The sequence below is a fragment of the Coprinopsis cinerea genome (genome assembly GCF_000182895.1).
Source record: "Coprinopsis cinerea okayama7#130 chromosome 7 map unlocalized cont3.7, whole genome shotgun sequence".
In the NCBI taxonomy this organism is placed as follows: domain Eukaryota; kingdom Fungi; phylum Basidiomycota; class Agaricomycetes; order Agaricales; family Psathyrellaceae; genus Coprinopsis; species Coprinopsis cinerea.
The window spans coordinates 1,334,266-1,349,772 of record NW_003307538.1 but is presented as its reverse complement, the minus strand read 5'-3'; the positions used below and the strand labels follow the sequence as shown (position 1 = coordinate 1,349,772).

At 51.5% G+C, this 15,507-nt stretch overlaps 5 protein-coding genes across 5 annotated transcripts; 1 reads left to right on the top strand and 4 right to left on the bottom strand.

Annotated features, from left to right (window-relative positions):
• Positions 1 to 98: 98 nt before the first annotated feature.
• CC1G_00890 (hypothetical protein) lies at positions 99 to 1,127 on the bottom strand (the record flags this gene model as incomplete). The annotated part of the gene is made up of 5 exons (XM_001831291.2): positions 99 to 492; positions 557 to 721; positions 777 to 851; positions 903 to 972; positions 1,033 to 1,127. 5 exons carry the CDS (start codon positions 1,125 to 1,127, stop codon positions 262 to 264), a joined length of 636 nt encoding a protein of 211 aa, XP_001831343.1. The 3' UTR covers positions 99 to 261.
• An 859-nt stretch (positions 1,128 to 1,986) lies between these two features.
• Positions 1,987 to 4,736, bottom strand: CC1G_00889 (hypothetical protein; the record flags this gene model as incomplete). Its single annotated transcript, XM_001831290.2, has 9 exons — positions 1,987 to 2,108; positions 2,163 to 2,241; positions 2,304 to 2,354; positions 2,411 to 2,683; positions 2,737 to 3,078; positions 3,138 to 3,224; positions 3,293 to 3,400; positions 3,478 to 4,570; positions 4,732 to 4,736. The coding sequence occupies 9 exons, from the start codon at positions 4,734 to 4,736 to the stop codon at positions 1,987 to 1,989; spliced, it is 2,160 nt and encodes a 719-aa protein (XP_001831342.2).
• A 1,214-nt stretch (positions 4,737 to 5,950) lies between these two features.
• On the bottom strand, positions 5,951 to 9,133 carry CC1G_00888 (hypothetical protein; the record flags this gene model as incomplete). The annotated part of the gene is made up of 5 exons (XM_001831289.2): positions 5,951 to 7,976; positions 8,028 to 8,167; positions 8,223 to 8,769; positions 8,828 to 8,918; positions 8,968 to 9,133. 5 exons carry the CDS (start codon positions 9,131 to 9,133, stop codon positions 5,951 to 5,953), a joined length of 2,970 nt encoding a protein of 989 aa, XP_001831341.2.
• A 552-nt stretch (positions 9,134 to 9,685) lies between these two features.
• On the bottom strand, positions 9,686 to 12,617 carry CC1G_00887 (hypothetical protein; the record flags this gene model as incomplete). The annotated part of the gene is made up of 2 exons (XM_001831288.2): positions 9,686 to 12,336; positions 12,389 to 12,617. 2 exons carry the CDS (start codon positions 12,615 to 12,617, stop codon positions 9,686 to 9,688), a joined length of 2,880 nt encoding a protein of 959 aa, XP_001831340.2.
• Positions 12,618 to 13,095: 478 nt separating this feature from the next.
• On the top strand, positions 13,096 to 15,327 carry CC1G_00886 (sterol O-acyltransferase; the record flags this gene model as incomplete). Its single annotated transcript, XM_001831287.2, has 8 exons — positions 13,096 to 13,263; positions 13,319 to 13,657; positions 13,715 to 14,464; positions 14,522 to 14,678; positions 14,734 to 14,767; positions 14,822 to 14,852; positions 14,908 to 15,101; positions 15,171 to 15,327. The coding sequence occupies 8 exons, from the start codon at positions 13,096 to 13,098 to the stop codon at positions 15,325 to 15,327; spliced, it is 1,830 nt and encodes a 609-aa protein (XP_001831339.2).
• Between the last annotated feature and the right edge of the window lie 180 nt (positions 15,328 to 15,507).

Genomic DNA, 15,507 nt, shown 5'->3' with positions numbered 1-15,507 from the left:
TGCTGAGGAAAGGAACAGAATCCGAGCCAACTCAAGGCCTCGTCAATTACATAACTGCCCCTGTCCAATGATGCACTCTCAAGTGGCTGGAGTTGGTAACAATCTCAATTTCATATTCTGCTACTCTACTAGATAAAGCTACAGCGTCCGTAAAATGCGAAAGCAAAGAGCGAGTGCGTGTATAGAAAAGTCCGAGGTATAGATTGATATGCCGGGAATCTGGATGAGGTTATATAGGGGGTATTGAGAGCCCGAGACGCGCTATGACATGAGTTTCTCGCCCCAGACAAGCCTGTGTCTGTGGGCACGATATGCTCCACGCAGGGCAATCCACGAAAGCCAGCAGCACAGAACAAATGAAACGGCAAACAGAGTCCGCATGAAGATCTTCCACCGCCATGAAACTGGGCTGGTCGAAGTGAAGACAATCAACCGCCAACGCTCATAGAATTCCGTGTTGAGCCAGGTCAAATCATCAACAAGGTCCTTGGCCTGGTTGGTTACAGATTCACAAGTCAGGAACATGGACAACAAGGTACTTAGGGAGTATACTGACCGTTCGACGCCCAGAATCGTAAATGTCACGGATGCCTTTGACTTGCATCTGGACAATGGGAAGTGTCTCTGACAACTCCAAGAGAACTTCCTTCGACTCCTCTAGCTCATCGTTGATGTGGGGAACTTGGTGCTGCAGGGCCCTGTTTGCGCGCTTACTGTTCCTCTGCATCGCTGGCGCTGAGCAAGGGACGGAAATCTCAAGGAAGAGGACATCGTACCTGAAGACCGTCATATGCCTCCCCAATGAGACTATCAATCGCCCTGAAGTTGCTGAGGTGTTCTGATAACCTCGACTGGAGCGATCATTAGCTAGCTGTATCCAAGGTAGGCAGGGATCAACACACCTCGAGGTCCTTCATTTCGTGCTCGTATTGGGATGCCCGATTCGAGACTTTGCGCAGTGCCTGTTCAAGTCTGTTGAACAGGGGACATCAGCGTTCCTCGACCACAGCACCGCACGTAGCAGACACTGACCTCTCGGCCACTGCTACTGAAGGATCCGTATGCGTCTTGGAGCCCTGCCCACCCGTCGCTGGCGGTGAACGCGCGGAAACGTTGGCGGCGACCATGGCGAATCACTTTCGACGAGTGGGAAGCGAGGGCGGCTGGGGCAGAAGCTGGGGGTGGCGACGGCAAGACAGCATGAAAGGAAAGTTATATAGACCCAGGATTCCATTTACATAAAGCTTACCCGAGAACGGAGCTGGAAAGCAGCTTCTGATGGCCATCAATCTATTCTTGGCGTCTTCTCCTCGTCTTCCTCTCGACGATCTCTTCGCCTTTAACAGCAAATAAAATGCATCTATCGATCCTCGGGCTTGCTTTGTGTCCAGATAATCCTCGTTTTCCGTAGCATTAACGTCGTTCTCCAGAAAAACTTTGCGCTCAAACCCCGGATTACCCCAAGATTTCTGGACTTTCACCATGGCTATCGGTTATCATAAGAAGTCACCGTATGTCGGTTATATGGCCCGGAACCAAAAAAACATCAGCGCGCATGAGCTTCATATGAACTGTCTTAGCCTTTCTTGCCAAACTCTAATCGTGCTTCAAGTGTCAGAAACCACAGAAGCGAGGTACTTAGTACATACGAACAAGTTTCTGCCTTGGGCACACGAATCCTCTCACTGTTGCCTTCCACTCGACAGTCTCCGAATGTAACTCGCGGGACCAAGCGGCTCTCAATTTGCTCTCAATGGTTCTCCGTCTCCAATTGACATACTGTCCGCGGAGCAGCGTCGAGCATCATGCGGCTTTTTGGTGTGAACTTCACTGAGTCTCGGAAAGCTGCAAGAGCAATCACAGGATATCTCCTCCTGTCAAGAACTGTCCCGGAGCCGGCGGGATGAGAAGCTTTGCATGGAATACATATCGCAGATTTGAAACTTGCTGAAGACGGAAATACATATAAGAGTGTAGAGGCGTCCTTCAGTTCGCGGGCAACTTCAAGCAGGTCGCCTTCAGACCATCCCCACTCCATTTCGCGACTTCAACCAATAGCTGTCGTTTCTTTTCAAAGCCCACCATGGACTTGAGCTCGTAGAGCGTGGCTAAAGTATTCTGTCAGGCAATGATACTGAATGACCGACGATGTGAAGGCTTACAGAGATTAAACAGGAAGGGTTCAGCCACGACGACGCTCGAGGGGGATGCTTTCAATGCCGATTCCAAAATTTCGATGGCCTATTGACATGTTGCTATTAGTATAGATATAGTAGCAGAAACCGATCTCGAGTCTAACATACCTCCTTGAGATTTCCCTGACTAAGAAGTGCAACAGATAGATTGTTCACTGCCTATCAAACCACCCACATCTTAGCACCCCACCTCTTCACAATTTTAACTCACTCACCGCGTAATCTTCATTATCCTTGTCAATGATCTCGCGCAGCATCTCGGTCGCACTCTCCCATTCTCCTCTAGCCGACGCCAAAAGCGCCGCATCCATCTTCTTTTGGCGCTCGTCAGCGCTTGGATCTTGAGCCACAATCTCAAAATGTTTAGCAGCCATTTCGAGGTTTCCGGATTGCAGGTAAATTCTTGCAACGGCAGATCTGAGCGGGGGGTTGGAAACGTCTTTCTGATTGCATAGAGGTTCGAGAAGGCGGGCTGAAGCTGCGTATTCCTGGTGGAGGGTGGGCAGTGAGAAAATATGTGATAATGGTGAGATTTAATTACCTTCATCTCGACCAGTTGGGAGGCCATGATGAGAACAATCCTTGCTCCTCGCTCTTTCCACATCGACGAGGTGGTCTCATCGCCCAGCGCAAGTCTCGACTTCATCTTGCACTTGTTCAACAACGCAGACAGAGCGTCAAGATAGCCCATATGATCCCCAGACCAGTACTTGAGCCTGGTGTGCATGACCTCCAATTCGAACGGAAGGACATTTTCAAACAGGTACTCGCGCGCTTCAAGGGGTTCGACGGCATTGAGCTGAGCAAAGAGATTGGTGCATTCTGCAGCAGTTTGGTTGAAGAAGCGAAGTCGGGCTAAGCAGGAGAGCCGAAGGTGCCAAAGCTGGATAAGGCAAAGTCAGTTCATCATCTGCTGTGATTGCCAGGAGACGGTGGGCGTACACCGAGTATGAGGTTAACATCACCTGGGTCGGCCTCGATGATTCTGTCTCGAGCCATTCGAGCCAGAGCCCTCCAACTGTTCGTCATCTACGAGGGCCCACGACCGAATACGTTATTCTCCATGTCTAAAAGGCGCAGAGGAGGAAGAGCCTTACGACCAGTGTATGGAAATCGCTGTGATGCCAATCGCCCGTGATATCTCTCGATGGACGTTTTTCAGGAGGATAAATATATTTGTTGAGTAGTGTAGTTAGAGGGTCGGTCTAATACACAAAAGTATAGTACATCAAGATCTGGATAGCCACCATGTTAACTGATTTGAAAGGAAAGACTGGCGTACGTTTGGTATCGGTAGGAAAACGGTGGGGACAACCAGACCGGGGAGACTGAGCTCCGGGGCTTCATCATCGGAATCATCGTCAAGGTCGGACACCGGAGGCGGCGGAACGTCCTTGTTTACGTTAGGTGAAAGGAAAGGAGAGGGAAGGGGCTTGGACGATAAGGGCGCCGGTGACGGGGAAGGCGATATCGACAGAGGCACTGAAGATGCAGCAGCTGGTGAAACCGTCTGTTCCCGCCCCTCATCGGACAAGGCATCGCCCTCATCGTCGATGAGGAAAGGATCTGGAACTTCTGGTTCCACGTAGACTGCAGGGGGGACCGGCCCCTGAGCATCTTGCTCTTCGGATCCAAGAGACGAGCTCATGGTGCGAAGGCTCGACAGTTTCCTTGTCGGTTGGCGAAGTACTACGCTGGGACAGGACGTAGTGCGATGGCGAGAGCGCTGCTCGATGGCCAGATATCGCTTGTCGTAATAGTGATCTTCGTCCTTTGGCGTCGACGACGTGCGTTTTCTGCTTGTTGTCGACGAGCGCGGTGAAGAGGAAGTTGAGGGCAAGTGGACGACAGCGACAGAGGGGAATGTGAGAGATGGGAAAGTCGAAAGGACGCCGTCAGAGACCCTTCTAGATTTGGAGGACCAGCGCCGGCGATTGCCGGCAAAAGGCGTCGCAACGGAATGCGCCCGAGTTCTACCCCCGCCTGTTGGTAACACCGAAGACGACGACGATTTCGAAGTCGATGACGAGGACTTAGAGGATCTTGCCACGTTGTGCAGTGCGTCGTCCACTTTTTGGATTCCCCGCTTCACTTTCTTTAAGATAGTCGATGGCGAGGATGACAGCGATGTCAGCCGCGATCTCAGCGGTGAGCCTGTGCTCGAGGTCCTGCTGCCTTTCTTCGGCGTTGTCGGATGGGTGTCGGCTGCGAAGGTGACTGACGACGGCGCCGGTGAATGAAGAATGGGTGGTTTTTCGTCAATGACCGCCTGGTCTAGCGGTGCGCTCGACCTTCTTTTTTTCTTGAGCAAAGGCATGGTCGTTTGTGAAAAAAAAAGCACAGGGATTCGGTTGGGTGAGTCGCTGGAACGGTGACTGAAGAAGAGGAAAACACGAAAGAAGGTTCCGCGCTCTTTTATACCGTTTGACGCCGACGCTCCCAAGATCATCAATTTTATATTTTCCCCATGGACACCAGCAAATACCAAATGGGATTCCACTCTTCGCCCACACTTGACGGAACACTCCCACCGTACAGCATTTGTGCAGTATATGGTAGCCGACTAGAGTCCAACACACTCGAGATGAGGTCTAGTCAGCTCCTTTCTATTCAAGTGACCCTCCTTTATCAATACAAAAGCCTTGAAAGGTAACCCGGAGCGTCCCGTCTCCGTTTCTTATCTTTCCAACAATAGTCTACGCCATACCAGATGACTCGAGAGAGTCGGAGAGACTCAACGGATCGGGCCTACACACTTAGCGACCCTGACCATGGACAACAACGCTAACCGAGATCTAAACGTGGATCTGACAGTTGACTTGGTTCCTTGATACCTCCAATATATTATTGCTGTTATATTTAGTCTTGTTCCCCGCCCACCCTTGTGACGTGGAAATGTGTAGACTAAACAAACCGAAGAAGATGTTTAGGAGACTGCCTTGGTCCTCCTGGTACCAAGGATCTCGAATGGCGTAGAATCATATGGTCATCCACCTTGAACGATCGAAAGGGCGCCTCAAGCACTCTGCCCTGCATATTAGGCTTATCCCCAGTCGGCAAATGCAGTTGCCGATGCCTGTCGAGCGTTGACAAGACAAGAAAACTTTCATCGACGCGAAAGCAAAATGCAAAGGGACTTGCTCATGCTTTAAGTTTCAGATCTTTTCATGGATTTCTGTGTAATCAACTTCCAGGAAGACAGTGCAAAGATTATCCGACAGCGACATTGACAGCGTATAGCGTGCAAAAAAAGGACAACAGTATCCATACAATGACGAAAGCAGACTGCTTGAACGAGGTGGCAAAAGACAAGAATGTACCATAACAACAGGAGTCCAGGGAACTCAACTGCGTCCTCGACAAATACTGGCCATGAACAACTATAGGATAAAGAAGTGCATGCATATGGATAAACAGCGACGAGTGGTGTATGAGAATGCTATGCGAGTGGCCATAATCCTAGGAACGCACTTCCAAGGCTCGAGATAAAGGATGATCGATCCTGATGGTTGAGTAATGCAGGTAAGGGTATCAATGATAAAGATGCATGTGAGGTGTCGAAGTAGCGTTGGTAAATAGTTATAACCGGCAGAGGAAGTGCTTTGCCTGGGTTCTCCCCGCTCCGAAAGGGGGAAGAAAGATTTAAAATGGACCGATTCTTTCAAAGACCAGCTTGACGGTTCAACAGGTAGATACCCAAGTCTTGCCATCCTGATTATCACAAGTTAGCCCTCGCTCCATTCTTAAACAATACTCTAGACCAGCTTACCTCCTCCAACACGGCACATCACTTTCTTCGTCGTCACCATCGTCACCCTCGCCTTGCCACCATCTGCACCATCTTCTCCCTCGGTCGCAGGGACCCTAGTTGCCCGGGTCAAGGTGGTTAACCGGCAAGTAATCACCTTCCTCCCCAAAGCGCTCGAGAACGCATATTGTGCTTTCACCTCTTCACCAGCTTTAGGCGGTTTCTTCAAAGGTGGGTCGACACGCTCGATGATCATCCCATGAGGGATACTGTTAACCACCTTCCCCACTTCGACGTCCAAGGGATCGTGGGGGTTCCCAACCACATACTCGAACCCAAAGTTTCCAGCATCTCCGCTCAAGCTCAACTTGGAGCTATTGTCGAACATGCTGAAACTTGGGGTATGTGCTCCGGCACGAGAGCTCGGTCTCGATGAGGGTGTGCCATTAGCACTCCCATCGCGGAAACTAGATGGGGGTGCTTTATTCCGACTGCTACTCCCACTAGCACTTGGGCTCATCATCAACAGGTCGGGCGTCTGCGATCTTCTTGCGTTGGCCTTGAACTGGGCCATCCGAAGAGTTGGACTCTCTGCTCCGGAGCGATTGTACGCGTAACCACCTGGGACGTGCGACATCGAGGAAGTCGATCTTGCACCAGGGCTCGTTGCGCTGAGGTGGACAGATGGAATAGGAATCATGGACCGACTAGGTGGCCGTGGCGGATGTGTCACATGTCCGCTAGCACTTTGTCCAGAGACAGAGAAGGTTGGAGACAGGGCACGGTTGTAGTTCTCGGGCGAGTACATGTCACCAGGGCTCCAGTCTGATGATCTCACCGCTGCCGAAGAAGAGATGGATCTCGACTTTCCTGGTCCGGGGATATGTGACGGGGTCTTTGGCCTTGCTCTGGGAGTAGTGGCCATGGACAGCGCAGTGCTATTGCTGACCATCCGGGATGGGGTCTGGGCTCGTGATGGAGGGCGGGAACCGGCTCTATATCCATTGGAATATGAGCCAGCGCTGCTGGTCACGGAGATGGGGAGTCCGTTCTGAGCAGAGGACGAGTGTGAGGTGGAAGAGCCAAGTGGGGACCACGGTCTTGAAGACGTTACGGAAGCCCTGGAAACGCTGCGACGATATGGCGTCCCCGTGGGATTGAGCGGTGGTACCGGCGGTACATCATTGCCCGTACCCATGCTACTGAAGGACTTGTACATGCCAGTCGCAGAAGGGGGTCGTGAAGTTCGACCTGGCGTTCTCGTCGTAATCTTCCTCTCGTCTTCAACCTTGGTACTGCTGTTCCAGCTCGGTTTTGAAGAAGAGGGGGTGCCAGTAGTGGACAATGAGGTGCGGGACTTCCCCATGGTCGTGCTATAGCCGGAAAACGTCTTCGTCACCGAAGCCGCGGTGTCCATGACACGAGGAGAAGACTCTGGTGTGACGCTCATACTGTGTTTGTGGCCAGGTCGTTCGGGGGTGTGAGGATCATGGCTCTTGACAGTGGCAAACAGGGACGTTCGTTGTCTCCTCAGTGTCTGCGTAGGAGGGGCACTTACTGTCGCCGCTACAGGCGGGGACTTGGTCTTCTTCGTAACCGAAAGAGGGCTTACAACAGCAGGAGTATTCGGACTTGCGGGAGTGGCACCTGCATTGCTGGACCTGCCGCTGCCAGTGATCTTCCGCGCAAATTTCCTGAAGGGCGAGATCGACCTTGAGAGTCCACCTTTCTCGGCCTTCTCGAGCTTGGAACGTTGCGAGTTTGGTGGAGTGGCGAGATAGCCTGTCCTTCCTGTTGATGGGTTGGTTCCAGAGGTGCTAGAGTCGTTCTCGCTCCCCGTTGAATCGGAATTGAGTAGGATCTTTCGAACCTTCTCCAATTCCGCGTCTGTCCGTGCTATCCGGTCACGAAGTGTCTTCCACCGTTGTGCTGATTCAGAATGTCGTCGAAGGGTTTCTCCGTTCTTCGTCACACGGTCGCGTACACCTCGGTCGATAATGGCAAGAACCTTGGACGTGGCAGGCATGTAATGTCTGTGGACATGAGATTAACAGGACTGTCACAAACGAAACTATTGAACGTACTTCTTCTTCGCCTCATAGGATTCAAGCAGGGAATGGAACGTATCAAGGTTGACTTGTGGCCGCTCAGGGCTTGAAGAGGAAGAGAAGAATTCTTCTGATGTAATGCCAGGACGTGGATTGTGCACTTGGTAGATAAAGTCCTAGGGCCGACTGGTCAGATATCCGGAGTAAGACCAAAATAGCAACTTGACTCACTTGACACCGATTAACCGCTTTCTCCAGACTGCTCATCATCCCATCCGCTTGGTCGGTTACAGTCCTGAACACAGTTAACCATTTGTCCTCCTTAAGTTCCTCCCGAAGTACATCACTCTCGTCCTGAACAGCTTCCCAGTCCTGGAGCAATGCGGCATGCTTCCGAAGTAACGCGGCAACTTCAGCAGAGTGTCCGCTGGGAAATGAAGAGTTGGTGGCAGTTGGCGTGGGTGCCGAGAACTGTGTTACCGTGTTCGCTGTGGTCGGGGTTGGGGCTGTAGGGGATGTGTAGGGTTCGATGTTCTCAGCAACGGCCTTGATCCCCTTCTCAACTGACTCGAGTCGCTCATCAAGGCTCATCAACGACTGGTCGATGATATTCGACACATTCGTATCCTTCGAACTTGGGGAGCTGGTGTCGGAGGAGTGAGACTGAGATTGGGATTTGTGGCGCAGTTCCTGGATTTCGAAGATTCGTGTCTGGATGTCGGAAATGGCATAGGATAGTTCTGTGATGTGGGTAGAGATAGCGAGTAGGCGTAAATCACTGAAAAGGACGAGATTGAGCAATGGCGTCGCGACGGGGAATGGTAGAAACAACCAACTCGTTGCTCTGGTCCTTGTGGTGCTCTTTGGGACTTGAACTCGTACTCGCTGTTGCTCCTGCTAGCCGATTCGATGTGATAGTGACGTTTTCTGATAGCGTTCAATGTAAGAAACATAAAAAAGTAAGGTTTGGGCTCACCGTCATCGTCCTTTTCCAAGGACCCGTCGAGCAATGAGGATCGCGACGAAAGAGCTGAGCGATGTGAATGAATCGAGGGTGACGGTGGAACGCTGTTGTTGCTGGCGGCGGAACTGTAGTGAGAGGGCGACGACGAGGACGAAGCGACGCTGAGAACGCTGGTCATTTGTGTCGACGCAGGCCTGTTGTTGAGTGGCGAGCTAGAATAGGAAAAAATAAAATAAAACAGGGGGTGGATATATAGGAACGGTTATGGTATAACGGCTGAGTGATCGACTCGGGAGTCACGGGCTCAGCCTGGAGCTTGAACGCAAGAAAATTAAAGACAAAGGGCCGAACAATGAACGTCTTTAATAACTTGCTCGTTGCTGGCTACGGCTGAACTATGAGCTGGGAATGCCTTGGTTGTCGTTGTCGTGGGTAGTGACGTCGAGAACAAGGAAATTAGTCTCTGCAAGCAGCTTGGGTTGGTTGTTGCGGTCTTTGGCAGAGCCCCTGCGCTTGCCTGCACACTGGCAGCGATTCGAGAGGGCCCGAAATTCGCAGTCGACGTTACACTTTCTTCGCAGCTTGTAGCAGGTCGATGGTCCCAGTCCAACTTCCGAGCTCGACGCGGACACCTCAATCAAAACTATCACTCTGATGGCTGTCTCACGCATTACGCACATGAAAGTCTATTATTCCCGCTATACAATGACATTAAACTAAGCAACAAGAACTAGTCGACGTCCATGTCACCAGCAGAAGGGTAGTTCAATTCGTCTGCCGAATCCTCATCCATCTCAACATCTCCACCCGAACCTCGAGGCTGCATCGTCAAAACGGTTGCACGGGCGATTGCTTCTTCCCGTTCACGGATCTTCCCCTCCCTAAAGTCGGTAAGCTGCTCCGTTGCAAGGTTGTCCGCGTCTTCAATCATAGCCGTTCGATTTTTCTTGTAGATCTCGGGGCTGCTGGCGTTTTCATGACCGGGGTAAAGACCTTCCAATGACCACAGGTTTTTAAAGTCTTCTCGACTCCGTCCCGAAGCCAGTGAGTCGTGCAAGGATTTGGCGATCAAAGGGTGGCAGCAAATGGAAGGATAATACCGTCCCGCAATCAACGAAAGGCTGATGACCGCCTCGTACCCCGGTGGTAGGATGGGTCTGAATTTATACTTGTGAGGTGGTTGCGGAACAAGATACGGCGTCGAGGGAGCGGGTTGGGGAGGTTTCCGTGTTGGCAGTGGTGGTGGTGGCGTTGCTTTTTGGCTGGCTGAAGGCTGACTCGCGGTTGCATTAATCTTGGTAGGCGTTGAAGGCAACAGCGACTCGTTGACGACAAACCGTTGCTCTGCCTCCTTCCCTTTAGACTTGGATGCACCGTCATCTTCCTCAAAATCGTGATCCGCCAGTTCGTACAGCATCCCGCTTGCCCTCATTTCCTTCTTCATCTTTCCATCTTTTTGCACATCCACCGCAAAGAGCGCGTCAATCCTCATGAAGGTACCTCTCGTCACTGCCCCAAGCTCGTCAAGAATTTTTGGTAACTGTCGGAGGATCGCCTCATCGGAACCCTTCTCCCTAAGACTCTCCGCCTCGTCCCAAATCGCCCGCGTGCTTTTGCCAGGCCCACTGGGTTTAAGGACATTGGGCGCGCCATTGGGTGCCAAAGCACCTCTGCTCATCTGCAGTCTGACAAAATCGTGTTGCCAAATCCTTTCTGGACCCCACCAGAGACCCTGGAAACGGGTTTGAAGCGCCCCTTCAGTTGAGGCGGGCTTGGACCCAACGGGTGCGCTTGCGGAAGGGACGACAGAAGGCCCATGTCGTCTCGGTGAGAGTCCAAGATACCCTGGAGTACCCAGCGCACCAATGGCCGCTTGCTGAACATCCTTGGGTGTCGCACTCGGCGTTACACGAGAGATGTCATGGTGTGTGTAATAATCGACCTTTGCAGCTTCCGCGTTTGCTCGACCCGCAGCCTCGATGGCAGACCCTAAAGACATGCCCTGGGACGCCCCGGGCCTGGGAGGAGTCGCTGACAAAGCGGGTGGGATCGTTGGTCGCGTTGGGAGAGGAGGGGCTTTGGGTGACGGGGATTTCGCGTCATTGGGAATGTATCGGAACTCGTACATGTCTGTCAGCGACCAAAACGAGCTTGCCGAGGCTGTGATTTGCATAGCAAGTGCAAAGGCGGAGAGAGCGTCGTAGATGGTCTGTGGCTCGCCCGTGGCCTTCTCTTTGCCCTTGCCCGGCTGCGCCATGTTGATCGGATGGAATTCCGCTACCCTGTCCCTGTCAAAGTCCAAGAGTTGCATCGGGAGTTGGCTGATGGTGGTCATCAATATTCGAGGGACATTGTGAGCGAGGTAGGGAAGGACTTCTTGCTCTTCAACATCGACAAATGCGTCCACGGCCAATAGTCGGATCCGGTAAACCCAACGCTGTTTTACTTCCCAGGCTGGCGCTTGCCCATTCGAAGACTGATCGTTGGATCCTACGTCTTGTGCGTTTGTCGTCGTCGAACCGTTAATTGTAGAAGAGGGTTTTGGAGGAACAGCCTTGCTTTTTACATCCGCGGACTCCACGATACCGGGCCAAAAGTCAATTACATGTTGGTCTTCAAACCACTGCGAACGGGCCTGGGTCGCCACTTCTTGGGGAATGGCAATTCCGCGGCCTGGGAGTCGACACCATACGATCTCTGCTGTGCGATACCACCTCTTCAAACCAGAGTACGGTTTGGGCACAGAATCCTCAGGGTCGAATGGACCCACCCCTTGCCTCTTGTTTGCTGCGGTCGAGTATACTGCTCGGAGATCGTTGTCCGCCTCGGAGTGTAGCGCGTAACGGAGGACGTTGGGGGAAGCTTTTGGGACGGGTCTCAGCACCTTCTGGACAGCTGCGTAGACCCTCTGTGCCTGTTCTCTCGCTTTCTTGGGCTGAGCCTCTCGTCGTGGCCTGGGGCCGTTCTTCTCGTAGGCGTTTCTAGATTGAAGCAGTAGTTCGTAGGTCCCTTTCACTGGTGCACTGGCGCTTCCCTTGCCGGGAGTGGGAGTAGAAGAAGTTGCTTGGGCGTTGGCTTGAAATATGACGGAGCTGATGTCCCTTTGGGCTCTCTTGGTACAGTATTTGCAGGCACAGTTGCTAACATCAAGCTGCGGGTCGCGCATCAGCCATATGGCGTGAGGAACAAACTCCATGATCGAACGAAAGCGTTTGCCTGGTGGACCTGTGTATACAGACACGGTTACAGAGATGTCTACGAAGAGAGGACCAGACCGACCATAGAGATAGATATCATGCCGAGGATTGTTCTCAATGCCCTTGTGATGATCGTAAAACCGATAGTTCGCTGGCCAGTCCTTCAGTACCGCTCTTTCGGGATCTAGACGTGTTGTGGGTTGCATGTACGAGAGCATGGGCCATGGACTACTCACTTGGAATGCCCTTGTCAAGCGCTATTTGGTGTCCCACTTGTACTCTCCACTTGATAGAATGATTGTCGTTTAAATCCAGCTGCTTCATCCAATTTATACAGCCATCCTCGTCGACGATGCGCACTGTATTGGGAGGTGGATTGGGAACGGCGCAATCTGAGCGTTCGAAGGTAATCCACACTGGGTTATCGGGGATAGCAACAGGGGCTTGATTGCGTCCCCTGGACATTGTTGCCTCTGTAAAATGCCTGACAGATGGCTGTGAGTTGCGGTGGATGGACTTGGTCTATGGAAGAGCAGAGCTGCTCGTCCAAGTCCCATCAATCCTTGTGATCCAAACAGGACCAAACATGGAAGACCTATAAATTTGCACACGACTATTCCAGTGCCACTCTCTCTGAAGCTCTGAAGACTCTTTGAAAATACATTACTTATTTAACAATACACAGTCAAGTAAGTAGTACATAATACGCCGTGATTTATCTACGGTCTGCATGATAACTACCTACATGCATTCCGTTAAACTGCGCGGCAAAAACAATTCTACGAGGACTCGCAGAACGTCGACTTGAATTTATTCATAGGGAGACGCTTTGAAGAGTTCGGACATTCGTTTTGTACATACATTTGTTGTAATCGAATTGATTTCAAGTTATAAGCGTCGCTTCCGAATGACGTAGCGCCCGCCAATCTCTTCTTCCCCCGTCATGACACGGAGCCCCAGTGACGGGTTTGAAACGTCGACCGGGACACTCTATGTCTCCAAACCCTACAGATCCAGGTCTTCAAAGAAGCTTCGCGCTCTCATTACATTCACTCCTAGGCATTCTGCATTCGATATCAACAACGAGACCTCGCATTCCAATGAATTTAGGGTGAGACAGCATACCAGTTTCCTGCTACCAACAGCTATTGATGCTTGGTCTACAGGGTTTCTTCTCGCTATTCTGGATATCTATCTTTATATTTACAGTGCAAACATATGTCAGGAGCATAGAGACCAGCGGAAAGCCTTTGGACCTCAATTTTGCGGCCATGTTCTCGCAGGACGCCATCACGCTGGCCCTGAGCGACTTGGTGTTGGTCCTGTGCACCGGGATTTGCGTGCCCTTTGCCATCGCCCTCAAGAATGAGTGGATTCAATACTACTGGACAGGCGTTATCATCCAGCACCTTATCCAGTCGTCAGTGTTGGCCGCAGCCGTCACATGGACATTCAACCGCAACTGGCCCTGGGTCCAATCGGGATACCTCACTCTCCATGCCTTAGTATGATACTCGCCCTTTCTCGGCCCGAATGTATTCTAACGGCGATGCACTCTCAAGGTTATGGTGATGAAGATGCACTCGTACATGAACATCAACGGGCATCTCCAATCCGTCCACCAACACTCCCGAGAGGTGTATAGGCAACTCAAAAAACTTGTCGCCGCCGAGTACCGGGGAGAATGCTCCACCGAAGACGCTGCCTGGGACAAGGCCCTCGAAGTTGCACATGCGGCTCGCATAGAGAAGGAACGCAAAGACGAGCAGTCGCTCTCCGAAACCGATTCTGGCCCCAGTGGACGGCAAACCCCCGTCTTGGTTGGTACGCCTCCACCCCCGCCTCACATCAACGGAGAGGGCTCTGTATCGTCCTTCGTGGATGCTGGAACAGCTTCGGCACTCCGGAAACGCTTGGCTGCTGTCACCAAGTCTCCCAGCAACAACAATGACAAAAGCCAAGGTGGGCACCCACTTCGACAGGTCTTCTCGGAGGAGGTGGCCAGTGGAGGTGCAACGCCTACAAGTGCAGCATCTTCGGAAAAGTCAACAACCTTTGTAGTTTCAACCAGCCGCCCTCCGGAACCTCATCCTCTCATTCATCATCCTAACCCGGAGATTGCTGTATTGGCTGAAGAATACTCGGATTTGCTGGGAGATCTGACAAGTAGAGGGCCAAAGGATTATACAGTCTGGCCGGCTAACATTGGTTGGAAGGACTTTGCAGTCTACCAATGTATCCCTACCCTTGTGTATGAGCTTGAGTATCCCAGAACAGAGAAAATCAGGCCGTTCTATGTTTTCGAGAAGACGGTATGTGTTTCTATAACTCTGACTTAGCTGAGCTTTAAATAGCTTAACCAAATCTAGGTCGCCACTTTTGGAACCTTCGCACTGCTCTACACAGTAACCGACCGTTTCATCCTTCCCTATACCCCCACCGGGGAGCAATCTTTCCTACGTTCCTTACTCGACCTCGCCCTCCCTTTCATGATCGCATATCTACTTCTATTTTACATCATCTTTGGTGCGTCCCCTGCTTTCTCGGCGTCGCAGACGACTTACGTTCCGATTGCCTACAGAATGTATCTGCAATGGCTTTGCAGAGTTATCCTAGTACGTCATCCGCCTAAAAAGGTCGTCGAGCAGAAGCTCATTCAGTTTCTCAAGCTTTGCCGATCGTCAGTTCTACGAAGACTGGGTAAGCCAAGATCTTTCATGCAGTTCCTGGACCCAATCGCTTAATTATATGCCAGTGGAACTCGACGTCCTGGGACGAGTTTTCTCGCAAATGGAACAAACCAGTACACACCTTCCTCCTTCGACACGTCTACGCAGCCACTATCCTCAGCGAATACAGGATGTCCAAGACTGCTGCGATGTTCATCACATTCTTGTTCAGCGCTGCTGCACATGAATTGGTTATGGCGGTTGTTACTCGCAAGATTAGGTTGGTGTTGGTTTACTCTTTGGCAGTTGATTGACTAACTCGATGGTTCTTTTGTTTTGCGATGAATAGGATGTACCTGTTTGTGCTCCAGTTGATTCAGATCCCTTTGATTTTGATCAGTCGGATACCTGCTATCAAGCAGAATAAACTCATGGGTAACATCGTCTTTTGGTTAGGACTTTATGCCGGATTCCCGCTGCTCTGTGTCGCATACGTTGCTCACTAGTCCTGTGTGTTGATTCACTATCTAACGCGGGCCCCTTGGACTCTTTATCTTTATCCTCATATACAACATTCATTCGATTCCCGTAATCTTGTCGCCACTCATGTGCACTAAACTACTCACGCTCCCTAATGCACTATACGCATCCCACCACTAATCCGCCTTCTCACTTCACTGTCGTTT